This window comes from Misgurnus anguillicaudatus, chromosome 21 (assembly GCF_027580225.2).
Source record: "Misgurnus anguillicaudatus chromosome 21, ASM2758022v2, whole genome shotgun sequence".
Classification (NCBI taxonomy): Eukaryota; Metazoa; Chordata; class Actinopteri; order Cypriniformes; family Cobitidae; genus Misgurnus; species Misgurnus anguillicaudatus.
Window position 1 is genome coordinate 46,126,201 of NC_073357.2, and position 20,482 is coordinate 46,146,682.

Genomic DNA, 20,482 nt, shown 5'->3' on the forward strand with positions numbered 1-20,482 from the left:
GAATTTTCATTTTAAAGTGAACTATCCCTTTAAATTGGTTACCTCAGTCGTTCTTAAACTGGGGGCCCCAGTTTTATGAAATACATACATTTATCATAAATGCCAAGGATGCACCCCAAGGGAGGGCACATGCCAAAAAAGTTTGAGAACATCTGGGTAACTGAATAAAGGTTGAGACAACATTACTTACTACATATTAATTTTGTGAATAAACATATCTTTTGTGAGTACAAATGCTTAACAACAACACATACTTTACAAAAGTTTATTTCTGATTAAGACAATTAAATGAGTCTCTACATTGCTTTCAGTCTCAAGTAATAGGAGAAATGACCCTCAGGTCCTAGCCTGATGTAGTACATAAACATTAAAACTAAAAATCTCTAAAAACTATAATAAACAAATAAGGAGGATTTGTATTGTTCCAAAGTACAGTACACGGAGAACCTAATGAGCTTGGTCTTATTAAACCACCAAATGTAAAGAGAGGTGTTTGAATCAGCACTGATTTGGTTACCGTGATCATTTGTAGAATCCAATCAAAGACCAAAACTGTGGGGCAAAAACATAATTGTACGTATAAGAACATTCACAAATGCTGCCCTTGCATCTCTGGTTAAGAGGCCGTGTTTTAAAACTTTACATAAGTACAGTATCATGGGACTCATACAGTAAAGACTTTTTACACAAACAATATGCTTTCCATCTCATTCTTGATCCAGATACAAAGTTCCTATTAATGCTTTTTTATAAAACGAGGAGAAGCTGAGATAAACTCTGCTGCTTGTAGTTTTCCAATGCTCCAAAGTCATCATTCCTGTTTGTGTTGGGTTACAGTTACCCATCAATCTCCATTTTTGAGTTCTCCGTGAGGTCATCCTCTAGGGCCTTAGATGGAGTGAGAGGTTCCAGTTGTGAGTCTGTGTTCATAGACTCCGAGTCATCGGCTATACACATAAAGTCAGAGGGAGTTACATCACCTCCGTCAGTGGGGGGACAAAGGGGGCTGACGGGAGCCTCAGAGGGTGAATGAGGGGAGACGCTCCTGGGTGATTCCTCTGTTGACACATTGGGTGTGGTCTCAACGGTCTCATCTTTTAACTTATCTGGGTCACAATTTTCAGTTTCAAGAACCTGTGACCCATCCTCTGTGGTTATGTCGTCCTTGTTTGGTATAGACTGTTCTTCAGTGCCTTGAATTGGTTCAGTCTCATCTGCTATGATCTCACTATCGTTCTTAAGGGAAAGGAGTTGTTCAGAGTCATCTTTGTTGACTCCACTGACATCCATTGAGCTGAATTATGGGGAAAGTATAATAAAATGAAATATTAATATAAGCTTGTTAGGTGCAATGTTGGGTATAATCACTGAAACATGACTTGGCCATATATACCTAGAAGATATAAGAAATTAGGAAAATAAAGCCAGTTTTTTTATGATCTTTAGGACCTTTTTGCAATTTGACAATTTGTTATGTCATGACAGAATTGTTTTACTTTGTTACTTTAGGATTTATTTTGTGTAATTCACACAATTCTCATGTGTAATTGCCATTACGGCATAAAACTAAATTTAAAGGGACACTTCACTTCTTTTGAAAATATGCTCATTTTCCAGCCCCCCTAGAGTTAAACATTTGATTTTTACGGTTTTGAAATCCATTCAGTTAATCGCCGGGTCTGGCAGTACCACTTCTAGCATAGTTTAGCACAATCCATTGAATCTGATTAGACCATTAGCATCACACTAAAAAATAACCAAAGAGCTTCAAAATGTTTCTTAAGTATACAATGTAACTACAGAAGATTCAAGTTTTAAATAGGAAAAATATTGAAACTCTTTGGTTATTTTTTAGCGTGATGCTAATGGTATAATCAGACTCAATGGACCGTGCCAAGCCATGCCAAAAGTGGTAGCGCCAGACCCAGAGATCAGACACAGGAAAATGAGCATATTTTCAAAAAAGTGGAGTGTCCCTTTAATTAGCATAAATCAAACTTACTACAAATGATACTACAATAATACGCAAGCAAGTTTTTTCATTGTAACCACGTTACAGTTAGTGATAAACCAATATATTGGCCAATATTTTGATTTTTTTCTGCATCGGCCGATAAATCTTTGAAATTGAACAGTAAATTTCTCTATTACTTAAATTTGTTGTGTCTAATGTAAAGACACTTAGTATCACTCAATGTAAATCCAAAATCTGACAGACAGTTAAATGACTAACAATTATTCACTTTTTAACATGACGTTATGTTGTGTCACACAAATCACGAAACTAATTTAACACACTTATTCAAACTGTATCGCGAGACTTCAGATCCACATTCATTTTGTTTTGTAAATATGTTTAAGTACTTTAATAGGTGTAATTTTAGTTTCACAAATTTTCTGTTTGTCTCTTACTTACGGAAATTACATGTGTGTTATTTCTGCCAAACAGCAGTCTTAATATCGGTAAAAATAAATAAATAAATATTGGTTGACCAATAGTTACAATAATGGTACATAAGAAAATGTTCAGTTTTTAGGTTTCCAATTAAAACAGAGACGGAAGAAACAGTAAGTAGTACAAATATTTTTCAATGTCCCCCTCACAGTAACTCATAAGGACCCCTTTCTGTGGTCCACATTAATAAGATTCTGTTCTTCAGCTTTAATTAATGCCAAAACTCATGTCTTAATTTAAGTAAGGTTTCTCAAATACCACTTAATATGCATCCCAATTACACTAATGAAAAAATAGAGATCATTTCACACTATAAATGATGTTTCCAAACAATTCATAGGTCAGGGGCTCTGCATTCACACCCCTATTTCATCAGAAAAGGTAATTTGTCTCAATCGAGCGAGCCACACTTCCCAGTCTATTTTTACTTCCACTCTTTTCAAAGCCCTAACCTCTACATTTAACAAAATACAAATAAGCATATGGTGTCATTGTACACCAATGCATCATGTGCTATGCAAAGAGAGCAAAGAAAAGCTAAACCAGAACATTGAGGCTTCTTCAATGAGACAGACAATACTGTGAAATGAATTAATACATTGTAATTAATTGTTTTTGATTTCCAATTTCATTTTTTGATTCAAACAATTACAAAAACAGGATAATCGAGGTAAAACAATTATTGCGTAAATAAAATAAAAATTGTGTGCTGCTGGATCACTGCTTTGACACGTGTAGCCTATTGTAACACTTACTTACTAGAAGGTTAAATAAATGCATGTTTTTAAAGTCAGGGAGTAACCGTGTAAAATAATCGCGAGTTTCCCCCAAAATAATTGTGATTGTGATTTTGCCCATAATCGACAATATCAAAACAAAAATAGCAAGACAAAAAATCCTGATTACAAAATGACTACTTGCTTACACATATGGCAAATAAATACAAAAATCCAGCTGATATTTTTATTTTCCTTCCCAATAAATAGCATCAAAGTCCACCAATGCACAGTGTTGGGGAAAGTAACTTTTAAAAGTAATGCATTACAATATTAAGTTACTCCCCAAAAAAAGTAACTAATTGCGTTACTTAGTTACTTTTCATGGAAAGTAATGCTTACGTTACTTTTAAGTTACTTTTGCGTTACTTTTCCTTACTTGAAAAAGTAAGCTTGATCTCTTTCAGGCCTTGCAGACGTTTTTTATGATCACAAAAATGTCAAGCTCTGGCTTGCCATCTTAGTTTCTGACTCAAACTGTTCCCGCTCAGGCGCACAGAGTGCATAACTGTACGTTAATATGTTCAGTTTAATTCAGTACATTATTTTATTTTTAAATTGAATAAATTAAACTGAAAAGTATCTCACATTACTTTTTTAAAACATAACTCAAATATTAATGTGTACATTTATAAAGTAATGTGTTACTTTATTTGTTACTACAGAAAAGTAATATTATTACGTAATGCGCGTTACTTGTAATGCATTACCCACAACACTGCCGATGCACATACGTGAAAACCCCAGCTAAAGTCATTGTTTTTGTGATTTACTTTTACATAAAATCATCCTACATAATCATTCTTTGAAAATATAACCTTGATATCTTTAATATTGACTGAGTAAGGCCATGTCAAAGACTCAAACTTTGATGCTCCGAATCTCATAATCAGATTACGAGACTTTAACCAGGATTTTACAGACAGGGTCATAAATAAATACAAAAAGGATCTCTCACCTATCGATTTCTGATCCTCCATTGGCAACTTTAAAAAGCCAGAAATGAAAAATTAAGTAAGGCACTTTGCAACACAAAAAGTACAAAAACTTCACAGCCAAATATTATACCTGGCTCCAAGATGACCTGGCAGGTGTGGTTTGGCCTGTTGAGCAAATGTTCAGTCATTTGGTCAGTGCCAGAGGCATCTGCCAAAAAGTCACACTTGAGACACACCAGCGTCAGACTCCTTGAAAAGAGAAGAGAAAAATCTTTCACTTAAAACAGTTCAGTAACATTCAAACAAGCCATTTATCACTGTTAAAACGATAATACATCAAACTTACCTGATACCATGCGGAGGTTTCTTCACTTTGCCAGATCGTGCTTTTGCATTACTGCTGTGAAACCTGCAGATAAAAAAATTACATTGTTTGTCGATCTAACCAACCACTTTTGTTTAGAATTGCGAATTCATCTATCCCTTCTTATTACCTGACCATATGCTGTCCAAATGCATTCTGGCAACTTGTTCTGTACTTGCATACGGTGCACTTCAGTAATAAAGGGTAATGAACGTAGGGATCCACAATTGCATCGAGACACTCCGCACACTTATATACTCCTCTTGGAAGTCTGTGTAGAATATAATCTGTCAATATATTTCATCTTAAAACAACACATAATTTGTGACTAATAAGAAACACTCACTTTAATCGTTTAAGCTCATTATTGTGAACACTTCGACTCAAAACCAAGTGGTTTGTGGATTGTTTTGTTTTTCCTCCATTGAGGCTGGATTTGGTTGTCTTTGTTGTCGATCTGTTTTGTTGTTTGGTTGTTTCAGGACTTGTGGATATGACGAAGGCCTTGTTCAAACTGTCAGAAGACACAGGCGTACCGAAAAGTGAGGCCCGAATCGTCACCTGTAAAACAAAACAAATGTATATTTTTAAATATAATTTCAATGCTAATAGTGTTTTAATTTAAAATGTGTTGTTTTAAAAAGACCTTGGTTCCTGGGGGCAACCCTTCAAGGCTCCTTGGCTTCCTATAAGTTCGATGGAAGTTTGTTTTGTGTTCCACTTTCTCTTTGTAGGTGAGAAAATTTAATCTGCACTTTCCACATCTTTGAATCCCCTTTTTCTAGAAAACACAACAGGAGAGTACATATGAAAAGCTCAGATGCAAAAGCCCCTAAACGACCACCTCAGTCAAAAATCAGATAATGTTATTAACCGAATGCTCTCAGCCCATATTATACATTCATCACATACTTTTGCTTTAAATCTGCGTAATCCCACCCTCAGGCCATTCAGAAATACCTCTTTGTTGGCAGAATCCATTAAAGGGATAGTTTGGCCAAAAATTATATTAAACCCACGATTTAATCACCCCCAAGCTGTCCAAGATGCATATGTCCATCATTTTTCAGATGAACACATCTTCAGTTATTTTAGAAAATGTTTTAGATCTTTCAGTTAATTAAATGTGAAGTTATAGGGTCTACGTCCTTCAAGTCCAAAAAATGTGCATCCATCCTTTACAAAAGGAGTCCAAGATGGCAGTGTTACCGGAAGCTAGTTATTTTTGTTTATAAAGTTTTAAATGTGGATATTTCTACAACAAAACAGCGCGGATTACCTTAAGAAGGCCTCTGTTTATAATCCTGGAGCCGTTTGGATTTATTTTGTGAAGGATGGATGCACATTTTTTGGACTTGAAGAATGTGGACCCTGTAACTTTACATTTGATTAACTGAAAGATCTAAAACATTTTCTAAAATAACTGAAAACGTGTTCATCTGAAAAATGATGGACAAATGAATCTCGGACAGCTTGGAGGTGAGTAAATCATGGGTTTAATATCATTTTTGGCCGAACTATCCCTTTAAAGGGACACTTCACCCATTTGCATTGAGCTTTGTATAGTTAGAACCCCAGTCATGTTTTTGAATAGTCATGCATCATTTCCTCAGTTGCCGCTGAGACAGGAGAAATACAGATTTCAGTGTTGCACTTCCTTCTTTCAATGATGTAAAAAGCATCATTTTGCATCATAGAAAGCAGGAAGTCCAATATCTTTGTTGAGCGGGTGAGACTACAAACACTCCTTTTCTCGGTCAAATAGGCACCAAATTCAAAATGTATGTTACATTTCAACTACAAATATGATGCACTTTCAATAAAGATTAATGTTTCTACGGGTGAAATGCTCCTTTAAGGGTCTAATAAAAATGCTTATTTACAAGAAAAAATGTCAGATGCACTTAGAGGGTTTTGCATCTGAGCACTTTGTATAGTGCACTAAACAAGTCACATTCAACTATATCGTATTTATCTTACTAGACATTCAATCATTTTACCAATACTGTATGTACACTCCTATTGTTTTTAAATACAAGCCAGACCTTAAGTTTTTCTCTCTTGCCCTACTCATGGTTGGTCTGGTTTGCTGTTGCCAGGGAAAAGCCCTTAAGGAATAACCAGGGAAAGCAAAGAGAGTAGGCCGCCACTGTCAGACTGTTATATATTGCACCAAGGTGTTCGGCAGACAAGTGAATCAATCCAACCTTGGAGTGAGAGCCAATGTGCTGACTTAATATCAGCAAAGTCTCGAGTCCCAAATCCATAGACAAAGAAACAGATGAAGCCCTGTCCAAGAGCATGTCAAAAAGACATAACATACAGTCTTAGGTTTATAGCAGTATTCTTCTTGTTCAATTGGTAGAGTATAGCGCTTGCAGCTCCAAGGTCATGGTTCAATTTCCAGAGAACACACAAACTGGTTGAATACCTTGAATCCACTGTAAGTGGCTTTATTTAAAAGCATCTGCCAAATGCATAAATGTAAATCTAGATAGTAAAGCCCGATTTATAGTCGTGCGTAAGCTCTACGCCGTAGGTTATCCGTAGCCTGTAACCTCCCAAAATTTTTAACAGCACGTCAGTTCTACATGGACCACAAGCGCTGTCATTGGTCCACCAGAACCCCTCCTGTCAGGTTAAAAAACGCTGTTAATTTACTTCCATCATTGCTTGTCTTCTCAAATCATACACAACAAGTTGCTGTTTCTTCTTCGTTTGTGGGTTAACTTGCCAAGCTGCTTCTTCATTCAGCTCGTTTACATGCACACCAATAATGCGATTATTTCCAATAATGCGAGTAAGGTCTTAATCGCAGTAAGATGTTTACATGACTGGAGCTAACCTCTTTACTCCAGTTTACATGCAGTTTTTATTTTCGGATTATTCACATAACCCAATGCAGAGCACAAATGATGAACTCACATATATGGTCCACTGTTTTAATTTACTTACGTTAAATGACAAACACGTTGTTATAGATGTATTTCATTATCCGGTGCCGTGATGAAGATATAAATATGACAGTGCCTGTAAAGGGCGTTCACATTAAAACGATATAAAAATATAGTTTTAAAAATCGTTTTATATTAAAGATAATAGCAGAGCTCACACAACAACTATAACGATAGCGATTTTGGCACATGATGAACGATAAACCATTGACAGCCAATCAAATCTATTTGAACGTGAAGTGCACACGCACTTAAAATGCAGTAGAAAGCTCATTCATTGCTGAGGTGAGGTCTATAACATAAAATTACCTCAGGTATCCAGCGCTGATGCAGTTGCTGAATTTTTCTATTACACTGACTACGCCAAAAGGTAAGATATTATTACACGAACTACAACATTCATTGTTTAGTTACGCGAAACGCAGCGAGTTGAGGACATCTGCTGGTTTCCCGCTTTGTAAATGCAACAAGAACAGCATATGTACATATTCAGTGACATGTAAACAAAAAAGAAATATCCAATATTAGGTAATGCAGCGCTCGTTGAGCGAATTAGCATGAAGTTGTCATTATGATGTGGTCACTAATATATTTATCGTTATAATTATCGTTATAATGTCCCTTAAAGGTTTTATACACTGCTGTCATGTTATTTGAGCTGTTTCTGAATGAAGGCAGGCTGCTGACAGCGAGTCGTGTTGTCAGAGTTCATGTAAAACTTCCTAATGTCAATTTAAAACGAATTTGTGGTTAAGGTGCGTGACTGAAACACACGCGCACTTCAGTTAGTGCGGTATAAATGCGATTAAAGCATTTACATGGATACATACTGCGATTATAAACGACGTACGCCACCTCCTTTAATGCGATTATACTTACTGCGATTATGAGCTTAATCGCATTATTTTTATCGAATTATTGCGTTTACATGAGGTAAGGTATAATCGCAGTATTGCCAAAATCCCATTATAATCGCATAATTGGTGTGCATGTAAACAAGCTCATTGACGGTCGCGCTGCTACTGTGGTTACACGCGTGGATACTGCCTACCAGTGTTGTGCGCGTGTTTGCACGTCGACGCAGACATTGATGCAAAAGTATAAATGAAAACCGATGCGGAACCTACGCTGTCTCGGCTACGCCGTAGGACCTACACACAACTATAATACGCAAATCCTAATTTTATAAACAAAATCCACAAAGGAAGTCCTACACTTACTTGATGCCTCATGTAGTGTTGCATGAACATATGTCCACTGCGAAGAACTTTTAGGCAGAAGGGACAAAGCAGGTCTTTAGTGTTTTCGTGAACTGTGCGGAAATGGGTATCCACATCAGAGAAGAAAGACGACCTGTAGTTACAGACCTTTAAAAAAGAAAAACTAGTGAGATACAAGCATATGAAATGACAAATATACTGAGCAAAGCAGCAGCTTTACCTGACAGACATAAGGCATCTCTCCAGGTTTGTGATTGTCCCTCATGTGCTCCAGAAGAACTTGTTCAGTCTCAAAAGCCAATTCGCATATTTTACAGTTGGCTGTGGAAAGACAACACAACGTTTCATTTAAAGATCCACCGTGTACTTTCTTAGCGGCATCTAGTGGCGAGACTGTGAATTGCAACCAACGGCTCAGTCCACATCTCACTTCCTTTTAAAACGCATAGAGACGCTATGGTAGCCGCCACAGGACAAACATGTCATCGTCTGAGGCAAAATGCTCTCTGCAGAAAAGCCCCTTTAGGACTACTGTAGAAACATGGTGGCAGAAAATGGGGACTTCAATGTAAGGGGAGTGTGTGTAAAAACGCTCATTCTAAGGTAATAAACGGTAACTAAAAAGCAGCAATGTGCTGTAATTTTGGTAGAGATTTGCTGACTTACTGGAGGACTCAAAGGGACTGTGGGCACTCTCTATATGACACTGGAGTTGAAAGGGAGTAGAGTATTGTCGGTAACAGTGTTGACATGTAGTGTGACTTTCCCAGCTCTCACTGTTCTGCTTCTCCAACTCCAGGTGATGCTTCATGTGATTCATGAACCTGAGCAAGAAAGATGACAGCAGGATGAGGGAGTCAGTTAGTGAGGTGGACTCAAGAGATCAATGAGCTTCTTTTCACGGTGAAGAACTGAAAAGCCACTTTCCTACATGGATTTGATCCACACATAAAAAATATCCATGTTAATCATGCATGTTTTTACTTACATTTAATTTACTATAAAAAGTGAAGTAAGATCAGCTTGCATTTGTGACCCGTCTGTGAAATCCAGGCTAAAGTCTTAAAGGCGGAGTGCACAATGTTTGAAAAACGCTTTGGAAAAGGAGACGGGCCGACTACCAAAACACACTTATAGTCAATCAGCAGTAAGGAGCGTGTCTACTAATCAACATCCTTGAAGGGTTGCGTATGTGTGGGGCGGGTCTTTTAAAAGAAGGTCCAGATTCTATTGGGGTAGGGGCGTGTTTGTTTAGGTGATTTCAAATATCAACATTGGCTTTCAAACATTGTGCACTCCGCCTTTAAACTAATTTTTTTAGAGATTTAGACCATCAAGGTTTAGATTTTAATTATTAATATCTCTGACACGACCTTACCCAGTTAATATTAAAGATATCAAGGTTATATTTTCACAACGTTCTTTACATGATATAGGATGACTATGGGGAAAACAGTAAATCGCTAAAATTACTTCAGCTGGATTTTCACAGGCAGGGTCACAATATTAACCTTTCTGGCATGCCTACAGCACATTTTTTTCCTATGGCATGCTTTCACTGGGTTTCTTATGGCGATTTTCCATTGCATAGTACCCCACAGGTCCGGTTGGGTGAGCTCGCCTCACTTTGGCTTGGTTAGCTAGTAACACTTCAGAGTTGGAGGGAATATAGGCGTGTCATTATATTTGCGCTGCCTACTGCTGTGACATCATACAAAAAGCGGGAGCGAGCATCGTTGGAATGCAGTGTTTCCCATACATTCATTTATTTGTCACTCTGCAACTAATTCAAAATTGCGTTTATCACCACATCTGTCTCACATGACAGTTTCTGTGGTGTCAGTCGACATGCGGCCGTGCACATCGCGGATGTGCCGCCACAAACCGCAAGGAAAACACTGGTATGGTGTTCCTGATTCTTAGCCTGTGGATGTTTTTTCACCGGTAAAAAGGAGTTTGGTAACTTACAACAAAGCACAGATGACAACAGGCTTGCTCGAGACAGCGCAAGCACGAAGATAAAGCTAATCTTGCTCTTAGCAATGACTAGGGCTGGGTATCGATTCAAATGTTCCAGATCGATTCAATTTCGATTCACAAGCTACCAAATCGATTCGTTTTCGATTCTCGATTAAATGTTCGATTCCGGTTCTCGGGACGGTTTATATACTCGATTCTCGATTCAACTCAATGAATATAGATTTAATACAAATACTATATTAATAAAAAATAACAGTCAACATAAGTTTACAAGTGGGTAATTAATAAAAAGAAATTAAAAGCCACAACACTACCGTAGTCGTCTTGCTTGCGAAATCTAAAATGCTTCCATACTGCTTACTTTTTATGTGAAGGTGCCATCAACGTCGTTGAAGCACCTAAAACCACCATTTTAAGCACTGAATGATTGAATGACAGACTCGCCCTCTCGCTCCTTGGTAACATCGCACAAGGCAAAAAAGAGGGTGACATCTAGTGAAGAAGATAAGTAATTAGATAACGTTAATCTTACGTTCAATGTTTGCAGAAAAAATATGGAAAAAAACCGATTCTGCCCTTTGAGAATCGATTCTGATTCGACCACGTTTAAAAAAAAATGTTTAATCGGAAAATCTATTTTTTTGCCCAGCCCTAGCAATGACGCTGGTAGTGACGATTTTCTCAATCAGTGATCTACAGCTTTTTCACATTTTAGTATCAGCTCAGCTCGCTTAGAACCTCAACAGAGGTGGTACTAAAAAGGTATCGGGTACTACGTACTTTACCCAGTAGAAAAGCCCCCAAAAATAAGCCAACCCAACCCATGGGGTACTATGTAATGGAAAAGCGTCATTAATTAGTGAATGCAACAAAAGAAACTGTAGCAAAAACAGTTGCTGTGTATGTCCAGGGTTCCCACACCTTAGGTAACTTCAAATTCAAGGACCTTTCAAGGACTTTCCAGGTCCAATACCCTTAAATTTAATGACTAAAGGGGACACATTTCAAGTGAGAACAAGGCTACATCATGTTACCCTTTAGGATACATTGTTACAATTTCCTTTTAAGGGAACTCGTGCTGCGTCACTGCGGTGACACTTTGGGAAAGCTTCCAGGGGTAAGTGCGTCTGAATGTGTAAATCAAATTCAACCAATAGTGAGGCTAAATGACAAAGACAGGGTGACGCGGGAGCCAGGAAGTATATCACTATCTGAAATATAAAGACGGAGTTACAGGGACACAGGAAGTATGGCAAGGGGACGCAGCATCTCGTTCCCTTCTCAGGGAACAACAGTTACATACGTAACCCGAGATGTTTTCACATGTCAAACACAACTATGCAAAAAAGCATTTTGGTATGAATCAACATTCGCATACAGAAGATAAAAGCATTTAAAGCAAACAGTTTAGCACATGTGCTTAACATGCTAGAAATTTTATGATACTATCCTACACTACACAGGAAATAATATGGATTTTTATCCATAAAACTCTAAACCTTTTTTTCCCAGGGCCTTGAATTATTTCCCCCAGATTCACAAACTTTCAAGGATTCAAGAACCCGTGGGAACCCTGTATGACGCCCCCGAACAAAGTTTAGTTAAATCGGCTAGTGGGACACCACCACAACACACAAAAAGTCAAACGTCACAGGGGACACCTGCAACCTGTGACATTAATGACACTGTGACTTAAATGGCTCTCCCAACAGACACCTGCTGTCTGGGGAGAATCAGTCTGACACTTCGCCTCTGACAAAGATGTGAGAACTAAACAAGAATCCTTTCATGTGCGAGGAAGTGAATCTCAAACAGATGTATAACATTCAAACAGGTAAACCACTACAAGGTGTCTGCTCTCGGAGGAGCGGAGTTGCCGTTTGCCCTTCAAAAGGCAACTAAAAAAAGACAGGCAGCATCCCCAGAGCATCGTGAATCATGCCGTTTTAGAGGATGCAGCCAAAGTTCATGCCCTATTTTAACAAACTCCAGCTTCGTCTATAAATTACACGGGAATCAGAGGGATGAGAAGTGGCTTTAACTATCTATTCACAAACCTTAATTCTTCAAAGACGTCTGAAGGAAGAGTAAAATGCCAAACTTGCTAATGTGCAATGTCCTCTGGGAATATGACATAAAACGTACGTACGGTTTAATGTAATTAGCTGAATTTCAAACACTTCCTGTTAAGTGTCACCTTTTAGCAGTTCAGGGTCTGTGTTTGTGTGTACTCCTGAAGCACTTGTGCTCCCATGGGCTTTGGGGAGACAAATTAGCAAACAGTCTACTTAAAGTTCACATTCTAACTGTGCATAATAGGCATTATAATGCCAGCAATTATACTGGCCTTTTTATTTTGTTTAATGATGTGATTCGCAGACTGCCTCTAGCCGCTTTGCCTCGTCTGCCACTGGCGCCCTGACATGAAGCGGCCCATTTTTCAGTCAGCACATTCTGCAACCTCAGCTCCCCTAATAGGGATTTTTATGCGGCTGAACTGTGACCCCCGTTGCCAGAACTTGGGGTGCGCAGCGAACGCTCCTCCCCATTAAAAGAAGCTTACTGAGGCTTTTCTCACGCCGTGGCTGAGTAAAGTTATTTAATCACAGGAACAGTTCTTATAGCAGCCAAACTACCCTCCATTATTCATCCGGGGCCCCAAGAGGGAGCGGGGGTCTGATAATGTCATCCATCTGAGGGGGAATCGGGTGATGGGGTCTGAGAATGGCTGATTCTCTCTTGTCTCTTTTTTTAAATCATGTTCTCTCCATCTCTGGGCTCCTGTAGCTAATGGCTCTCATGAGCAATGTTCCCTCTAAGCTGCACACATACTTGGCTGCGCACTTTGGATGTTGTTTCTGTGCAGAACAAAATCTCACAGAACATAAACCGCATAACCTGTAGTCTGGAGTGTTGCACATTGTTTTGAATACCTGATATTGTTCTTGAGCATTTTTAAACAGCTGTTACACTTGAAGGTAGTGGCGGGGGTCTTAGTTTTCGACATCAGAGAGAAGTCCCCTTCACACTTCCCATAATAGAAGTCTGAAACCAGCATGATAAGTTTGCCTTTGTCCAGTTCATTTGTTTTTGCTATAATAGCTGTGGCTTGTTTGTCAGGTTTTGATGTTGAAGGAAACACAGAGTCCAACAATTCAGGGCAGCAAACCTAAAAAAAGATGAGTGAGATGAGCGTCATAACATCTCAACATTAAGGTTTCTTGAATTTGATCTGCCATATTATAGCAGTCTAGATCTTAACATTTACATTTTGGTTTGTCTGACCTTAAAGGATTAGTCCATTTTCTTAAAAAAATCCAGATAATTTACTCACCACCATGTCATCCAAAATGTTGATGTCTTTCTTTGTTCAGTCAAGAAGAAATTATGTTTTTCGAGGAAAACATTCCAGGATTTTTCTCATTTTAATGGACTTTAATGGACCCCAACACTTAACAGTTTTAATACAGTTTGAAATTGCAGTTTCAAAGGACTCTAAACGATCTCAAATGAGGCATAAGGGTCTTATCTAGTGAAACGATTGTCATTTTTGGCAAGAAAAATAAAAAATATGCACTTTTATACCACAACTTCTCATCTTCCTCCGGTCGTGTGACGTGCCAGCGCGACCTCACATTATATGTCATCACATCAAGAGGTCACTGATGACATATTGAAACTACGCCCCAGTGTTTACAAGCATGGAGAAAGAAGACCGTTCTGACGTTGCTGTATGTGTAATGACACTAATTAATGTCTTAGTGTCAGTTTATTGTTTAAAATGGTCCGCAAATGTGCGTTTTATATATGTAACACGTGACCTTTCGACATCATTAAGCAATTGCGTGAGGTCGTGCTGGAACGTCACAGGACCGGAGGAAGATGAGAAGTTGTGGTTTAAAAGTGCATATTTTTTATTTTTCTTGTCAAAAATGACAATCGTTTCGCTAGATAAGACCCTTATGCCTCGTTTGGGATTGACCCTTATGAGTCCTTTGAAGCTGCGTTGAAACTGCAATTTTAAACTGCTTAAAACTGTAAAGTGTTGGGGTCCATTAAAGTCTATTAAAAAAAAATTTTTTTAGAAAATGGACTAATCCTTTAACTCAACAATATTCTTGCTATTGTGAAAATAATTTTTAAGTAGGAAACATACAAACCTTCATATGTATTTTTAATTGCTGAACCCCAAACATATTCGGACACTTTGGACATTTCTTTTTGAAGGGAAACTGCGTCTCTATAATTGTCAATGATCAACAAAAAACAAAGATAAGCAAAATGAACATATCTTCTTGTTTACTGGTAATTCAATAATGCATAACTGACAAACACTTACCCATGTCAACGTTTCCTTTTTTGGACACACTGTTGTTTGTGTCAGTTTTCACAGTGCCATTATCTGTGGGTCACAAAAATAAAGAGGTGAAGCCATCGCAGAGAAATTCACCCGCTTTACAGCGCATCAGTCACACAAGATTACCATATTTTCCGGACTATAAGTCGCTCCAGAGTATAAGTTGCATCAATCAAAAATGTGTCATGAAGAAAAAACATTTATAAGTCGCAATGGACTACACGTCGCATTTATTTAGAAAATTATTTCACAAAATCCAAGCTGAAGAACAGATATTTAATCTGGAAAGGCAAGTTATTCAACTAAAAATAGCACACAGAACAGCAGGCTGAATAGATGTCTGTACGTTAATGTAACATTATCAGTTATTTACCCAATACACAATAGCATACAGAACATTCCTGGAAGGCTGAATAGGCTAAATGAACAGAACAAGCCAATGAGCATCAAGTTTGCAGGCTCGTCATTCCACATCACTGAATCCATTAAACTACATAAATACAGAAGCAGCATAAAGCGGACTCTCAAGGCTGTAGAGTAGACAGTAATGTTGTCTCTTAGTTCATATATGTCAAAATTAATTCATACTGACAAGTCGCACCTGACTAGAAGTAGCAGGACCAGCCAAACTGAAAAAAGTGCCACTTATAGTCCAGAAAATACGGGAAGTTGTAGGATATGTGTATGTAAATTAATTGTTAATTCTGATGTTATTTGCAATGTTCATGTTTTAATCGGGCAGGATAAGGAATTTATAGAAAACGTTAATGTGAGTGTGTCTGCTGCATTCTGTTAATGACACAGGTGTAAATATTTTTTTTTTTACATTAAGGTACACAATCAGCGTTATTACTCGGAACAAATTTAAGTAACTTGTAAAGTAAAGAAAACTTAAAAAGAAATAGAATATAAAAGCACAGTGGCATCGAAATTGGGTGTTGCAATCCAGTCATTTATATAGATCAGTGGGCACAACGAAAATCAAGGTGGGTGTGCATAATTTTCAAATAATTAAAAGGACCGGAGTCAAGTATTCTGCTTAGGTTTGTGCCGATGGACGATATCATCATTTTCAACCAATCAGAAAAAAGCATTCAACAGGCCTGTGGTATAAATTTTGATAAATGATGGTAAGCACACAGTTGACGGTACACATTGAATTGCATCATATTTGTTTTTCCTACTATGGAAGTCAATGGATGCAATCAGCTGTGTGCTTCCATCATTTATCAAAATATCTTCCTTTGTGTATATCAGAAATAAAGAAATTCACACAGATTAGAACATGAGGGTGAAAAAAATGTGACAGAATTTTCATTTTTGGGTAAACTATCCCTTTAAGTTTTAGAGGCAATATGGAAGCAGTAGCAAATGATATTTTAACCGCTGCAAGTTTTTTTTTTTTACAATAACGCCTCAATCATCCAAAAATGTCATGTTTTAATACAAATCATTCTTTTTTTGATGAAAAGTAAATCTGGTAGTCTTAACGTGTGTGAAAAAGCCATGAAAGTCACCAATTTGTACGATCAGAAAAAAATATGGCCCTGTATTGCTCAATTGTAGAGCATTGCTTTAGCAGTGCAACAGGTCACTGGTTCAAACCCAAGGAACACACATACTGATTATAATATATACCTTGTAATGCACTGCAAGTCACTTTGGATAAAGCATCTGCCAAATGCGTAAATGACAAACTTCTTTAGACTACTTTTTTTAACAAAATTAAAACTAGAGCAGTTTAAGTTGTTCATTTAGTGCGATTTAGTCTAAAGTATAAAACATAAACGTGACAGATGCTTTATGATAAATGCAAACAGGTGACATGACAAGCAAACTAGAGGACAACAAAAACTCTGAAATTACCCCTCACATTCATGCTGGTACATAACTAATCTAGATAAGATGATTTGGATATTTTTTTAGTGTTCCTTTCAATCATAGGCTAGTGGATAAACCGATAAGACCAATGCAATAAAAACATACACACCTCTGTTGTTCATAGACTGTGGTGATGTGGTTTTCTGCTTGGCTACGCTTGCTGGAATTATGCCCACTTTGTTTTGCGGGACCCGCACGGGGCGCTGGTCTGGAGTGGTGTGGGACTGCTGAGAAAGGACAGCAGGAGCCTGTACATTGGACAAGGTCACCACATTGTCCTGAATGAGTTGCACCTGAGGCCTGTGAATGACCCCTGGCTGTGGTACTGCACTGATCTGCGGTACTATCTGCTGACCTGCTGCTCAGGAAACAACAATGTAAAATATCCAAACCAATAGTCAAAAACTATAGTTTAAGTATTAAAACTGGCATATTATCAGTTAACAAAGCATCTGGTACCTGGAACAACAGCAATAGCTGTTCCCACTGGAAACTGTGACCCCACAGAGCTGATGAATGTAGCGTTGCTGTTAAGATTCTGAGGTGATGCTACAATGTAACCCTGATTAAGCAAACACAGTTTAATAGAGATTCAGAACCAGGATAAAACAAACAGAACCTTTTATTTACAATAAAGGTTAAATGGCAGTTTTAGATAGACTTGCATAGAAAAGATACCTGATTGTTAATAATGATTGGTTGAGGGGCTGTTTGAGGAGGGTTGATCGGTATGAGAACTGGGTTGCCTGCAGATGGGGCTGGACCTCTGACCATGATGGTAGGAGTTGAAGCAACCCTAGCAGAGTTCAATTGGGCCTGTAGAGTCTTTTGTGGCGACACCAACGTTGGGGGCTTTTGAACCGTAACGTTACGCTGGTTCTGCTGGTTACCAACCCCTGATTTTCACAAGAATCAGAAACACAATAATCAATATCCAGATTGCGGTTAAAGCAAATTAAAGGATTATGTGCAAATAAATTAATAGTCATACTCGGCTTTGTGTTGACTGTAGGCTTAGAGCTACAGATTTCACCAACAAATATTGGTTCATCATCATCATCTTCATCATCATCATCAATCAGATTGATTTCAGGTATTGCCTTTTGCCATGGCGCCAACTCCTCCTCCTCACACTCCATAAACAGCTCCGACATCTGGTAATAAGAATATATCAGTGATACAATGTTTTGTGGCAGATGTAACCAAATAATTTCCATACAAATGACTTCAAGACAGTTCACCATAAACTGGGCCTAAACAAACAATTAAACCACCAAGAAACAGTGATTGAGGAAAACAAAAGTGCAATATAAAATCTCCTGAACTCTTCAAATGATCTTTGCTGCACACAGGAGACGATACAGATGCAGGCTAGTTAGTGTGTAAAGTTTATAACGTTAAGCAAACCATTTTGAAGCGAACTCGGTAAACCATCTGAAGCACACGAGACTATGAGCTACTGTTACTGCGGGCACAGGCTGGCTAACATGCTAATGCAGATACACCGCGTTATCACGGAAATCTTTTATTACTAAAAATCAAATTGCAGTTAGGTAAGAAGCACATTAATATTAAATCATATAAAACGTTCATGCATATGCTCTCTATTTAGCATGATATTAAGAAATCCTTTAGGAGGTCTGCTTTTATGTCTAGCTGCTAACAGGCTAAAAATCAAAGAAACTAGTAAGAAGCTTCGAAACGTAGTCGGTAAGCAAGATGTAAATGTTCGGTGGTTTAGTTTTGATATAAAACGTGCAAACGGTGGGGTTAAAACATGCACCTCACCTTTTAAAATCTTGGATTATTTACAAACAACATCAGTGTGATTCAGATGCACTCACGGCGGCATGAAGCGCGGTGGCTCATGGGAAAAAAGAGGGACTATTGTTAAGACCATCTCCAATCTCCTAAAAATTCAAGTCTTTTCACCTCTTTAAGATCTTAGTTTTTCATAACACTGAAAATGTAGAACTTAAAATGAACAATAAATAATATAAGTAATAAATTAATTAATTAAGCAGCCACTGCAAAACAAGTGAAAACAACCTTCTTACATTAATAAGACTTAAAATTTAAAGGAAAATTCACCATAAAATCTATATATAGATTTCTTTATATCTCTGTAAAGATATCCTAAAAGCTTGTACTTGAATAACATTAATGGAGCGGGGTGTACTGAAAAACTGAAAGATTGATACGTTTTCTGAAGTGCTTGCTTTAAAACATAACAATTACATTGTATTATCCTGTTATTATCTAATTTAAACAGGCATGTGACAACTTTTTGTGTGGACACGGGACAGACTTAATTAACGACTGTTTATTTTGACCAACAGGTGGCACTATGAGTTTTGTGAAGGGTTAGGTTTCTTTCAATGTGTCCTATAAAAACAAAACAATTTATTATATAGAGCATATCCTTCTCTATATTTTTAAAGTTAAATGTGAATGTCTACTTTAGACCACTTATGGCTTATATCGTACGATTTTGTGATTAATAGCCTATTTTTTTAAATGCAGAACTATTAGACCTATTAAATTGGTAAAAAATAATCATAAAAATATTGTGAACCATAATCACATTTCTGTGCAGCCCATACATGTAGGCTAGCCTACTATTTTCTTTGTTACTTTATATTGACAACCCAGGCTGTTTCTCAATTTTTGCACAAATCCTCAAGTTCAATCTTCTCTTACATATGTAAACGCCACTATAAAACATTAATCTGTCTTTCAAAGCACTTTAAAATTTGTGTTGGCAAAACTGTCCTGTGTGTGTCTGTTGTATTTTTGTCAATGAAAGTTATCGCTCTTTGTGCCAACGGTAGCGGATGAAAAAAGTAGATCCCCTGCAATGTGTTGAAGCGTTGACAGCTCCCATTTAATCGTCTTCAAAACAAAGACACATAATTACAGAATACAGAGATATTAAATTATAATTATAAAACTAAAGGTACTGAACACACGTTAAGGATCCAAGGAATGCATAATTACATGCATAGTTATATAAGTTACATGCATAACTTTGTGTCACGCAAGTTTGCTAAATTACTCTATCATCGATTTATTTGATAGCTACATTTAAATCTTACATAAAACTTTAATTCTTTCAAATCTTATATACCTATAGTAATAAAATAATAATAGCAACTGGCATATTATTAGGCTGCAATATAGTAAACAAATGTCTATTTGTGGTGATCATTAAGGTTAGGTCTAGATATCACTGTCCATAAAAAAAATCTCGACATTGTTTGTGGAAAGTATCAGCAATCTATAAAACTATGTATAAGTTGCTGCATTTGTTTTCCTAAAAGAACACGTACTATAATTGTGTATCCCACATTTCTTTTGCTTTACAGACGAAAAATACACACTTGTGTGGGAGATTTGGGAGGTAAACCAAACAGATTTTAGGAGGTGCTCCAGTGGTCCTTTCCTCCCTAGCAAGCTTGTGTGTCAGGCTTTATGATTTGCCACACAATGTATTCATCCGCGCTATCGTGGAACAGTCAAGTGTACGAGCGCTAGCGGAAGGACACAATTTCAAACGT

At 37.5% G+C, this 20,482-nt stretch overlaps 1 protein-coding gene across 1 annotated transcript; it reads right to left on the reverse strand.

The window, feature by feature from the left end:
• Positions 1–251: 251 nt before the first annotated feature.
• Positions 252–18,855, reverse strand: znf280d (zinc finger protein 280D). The gene is made up of 18 exons (XM_055209746.2): positions 18,714–18,855; positions 17,917–18,079; positions 17,604–17,821; positions 17,385–17,487; positions 17,035–17,283; positions 15,027–15,089; positions 14,848–14,927; positions 13,621–13,856; positions 9,374–9,531; positions 8,928–9,028; positions 8,708–8,854; positions 5,180–5,314; positions 4,880–5,094; positions 4,664–4,804; positions 4,516–4,578; positions 4,300–4,418; positions 4,190–4,217; positions 252–1,294 (listed from the first exon to the last, which is right to left on the reverse strand). Exons 2-18 carry the CDS (start codon positions 18,077–18,079, stop codon positions 838–840), a joined length of 2,676 nt encoding a protein of 891 aa, XP_055065721.2. The 5' UTR covers positions 18,714–18,855; the 3' UTR covers positions 252–837.
• Positions 18,856–20,482: the final 1,627 nt, after the last annotated feature.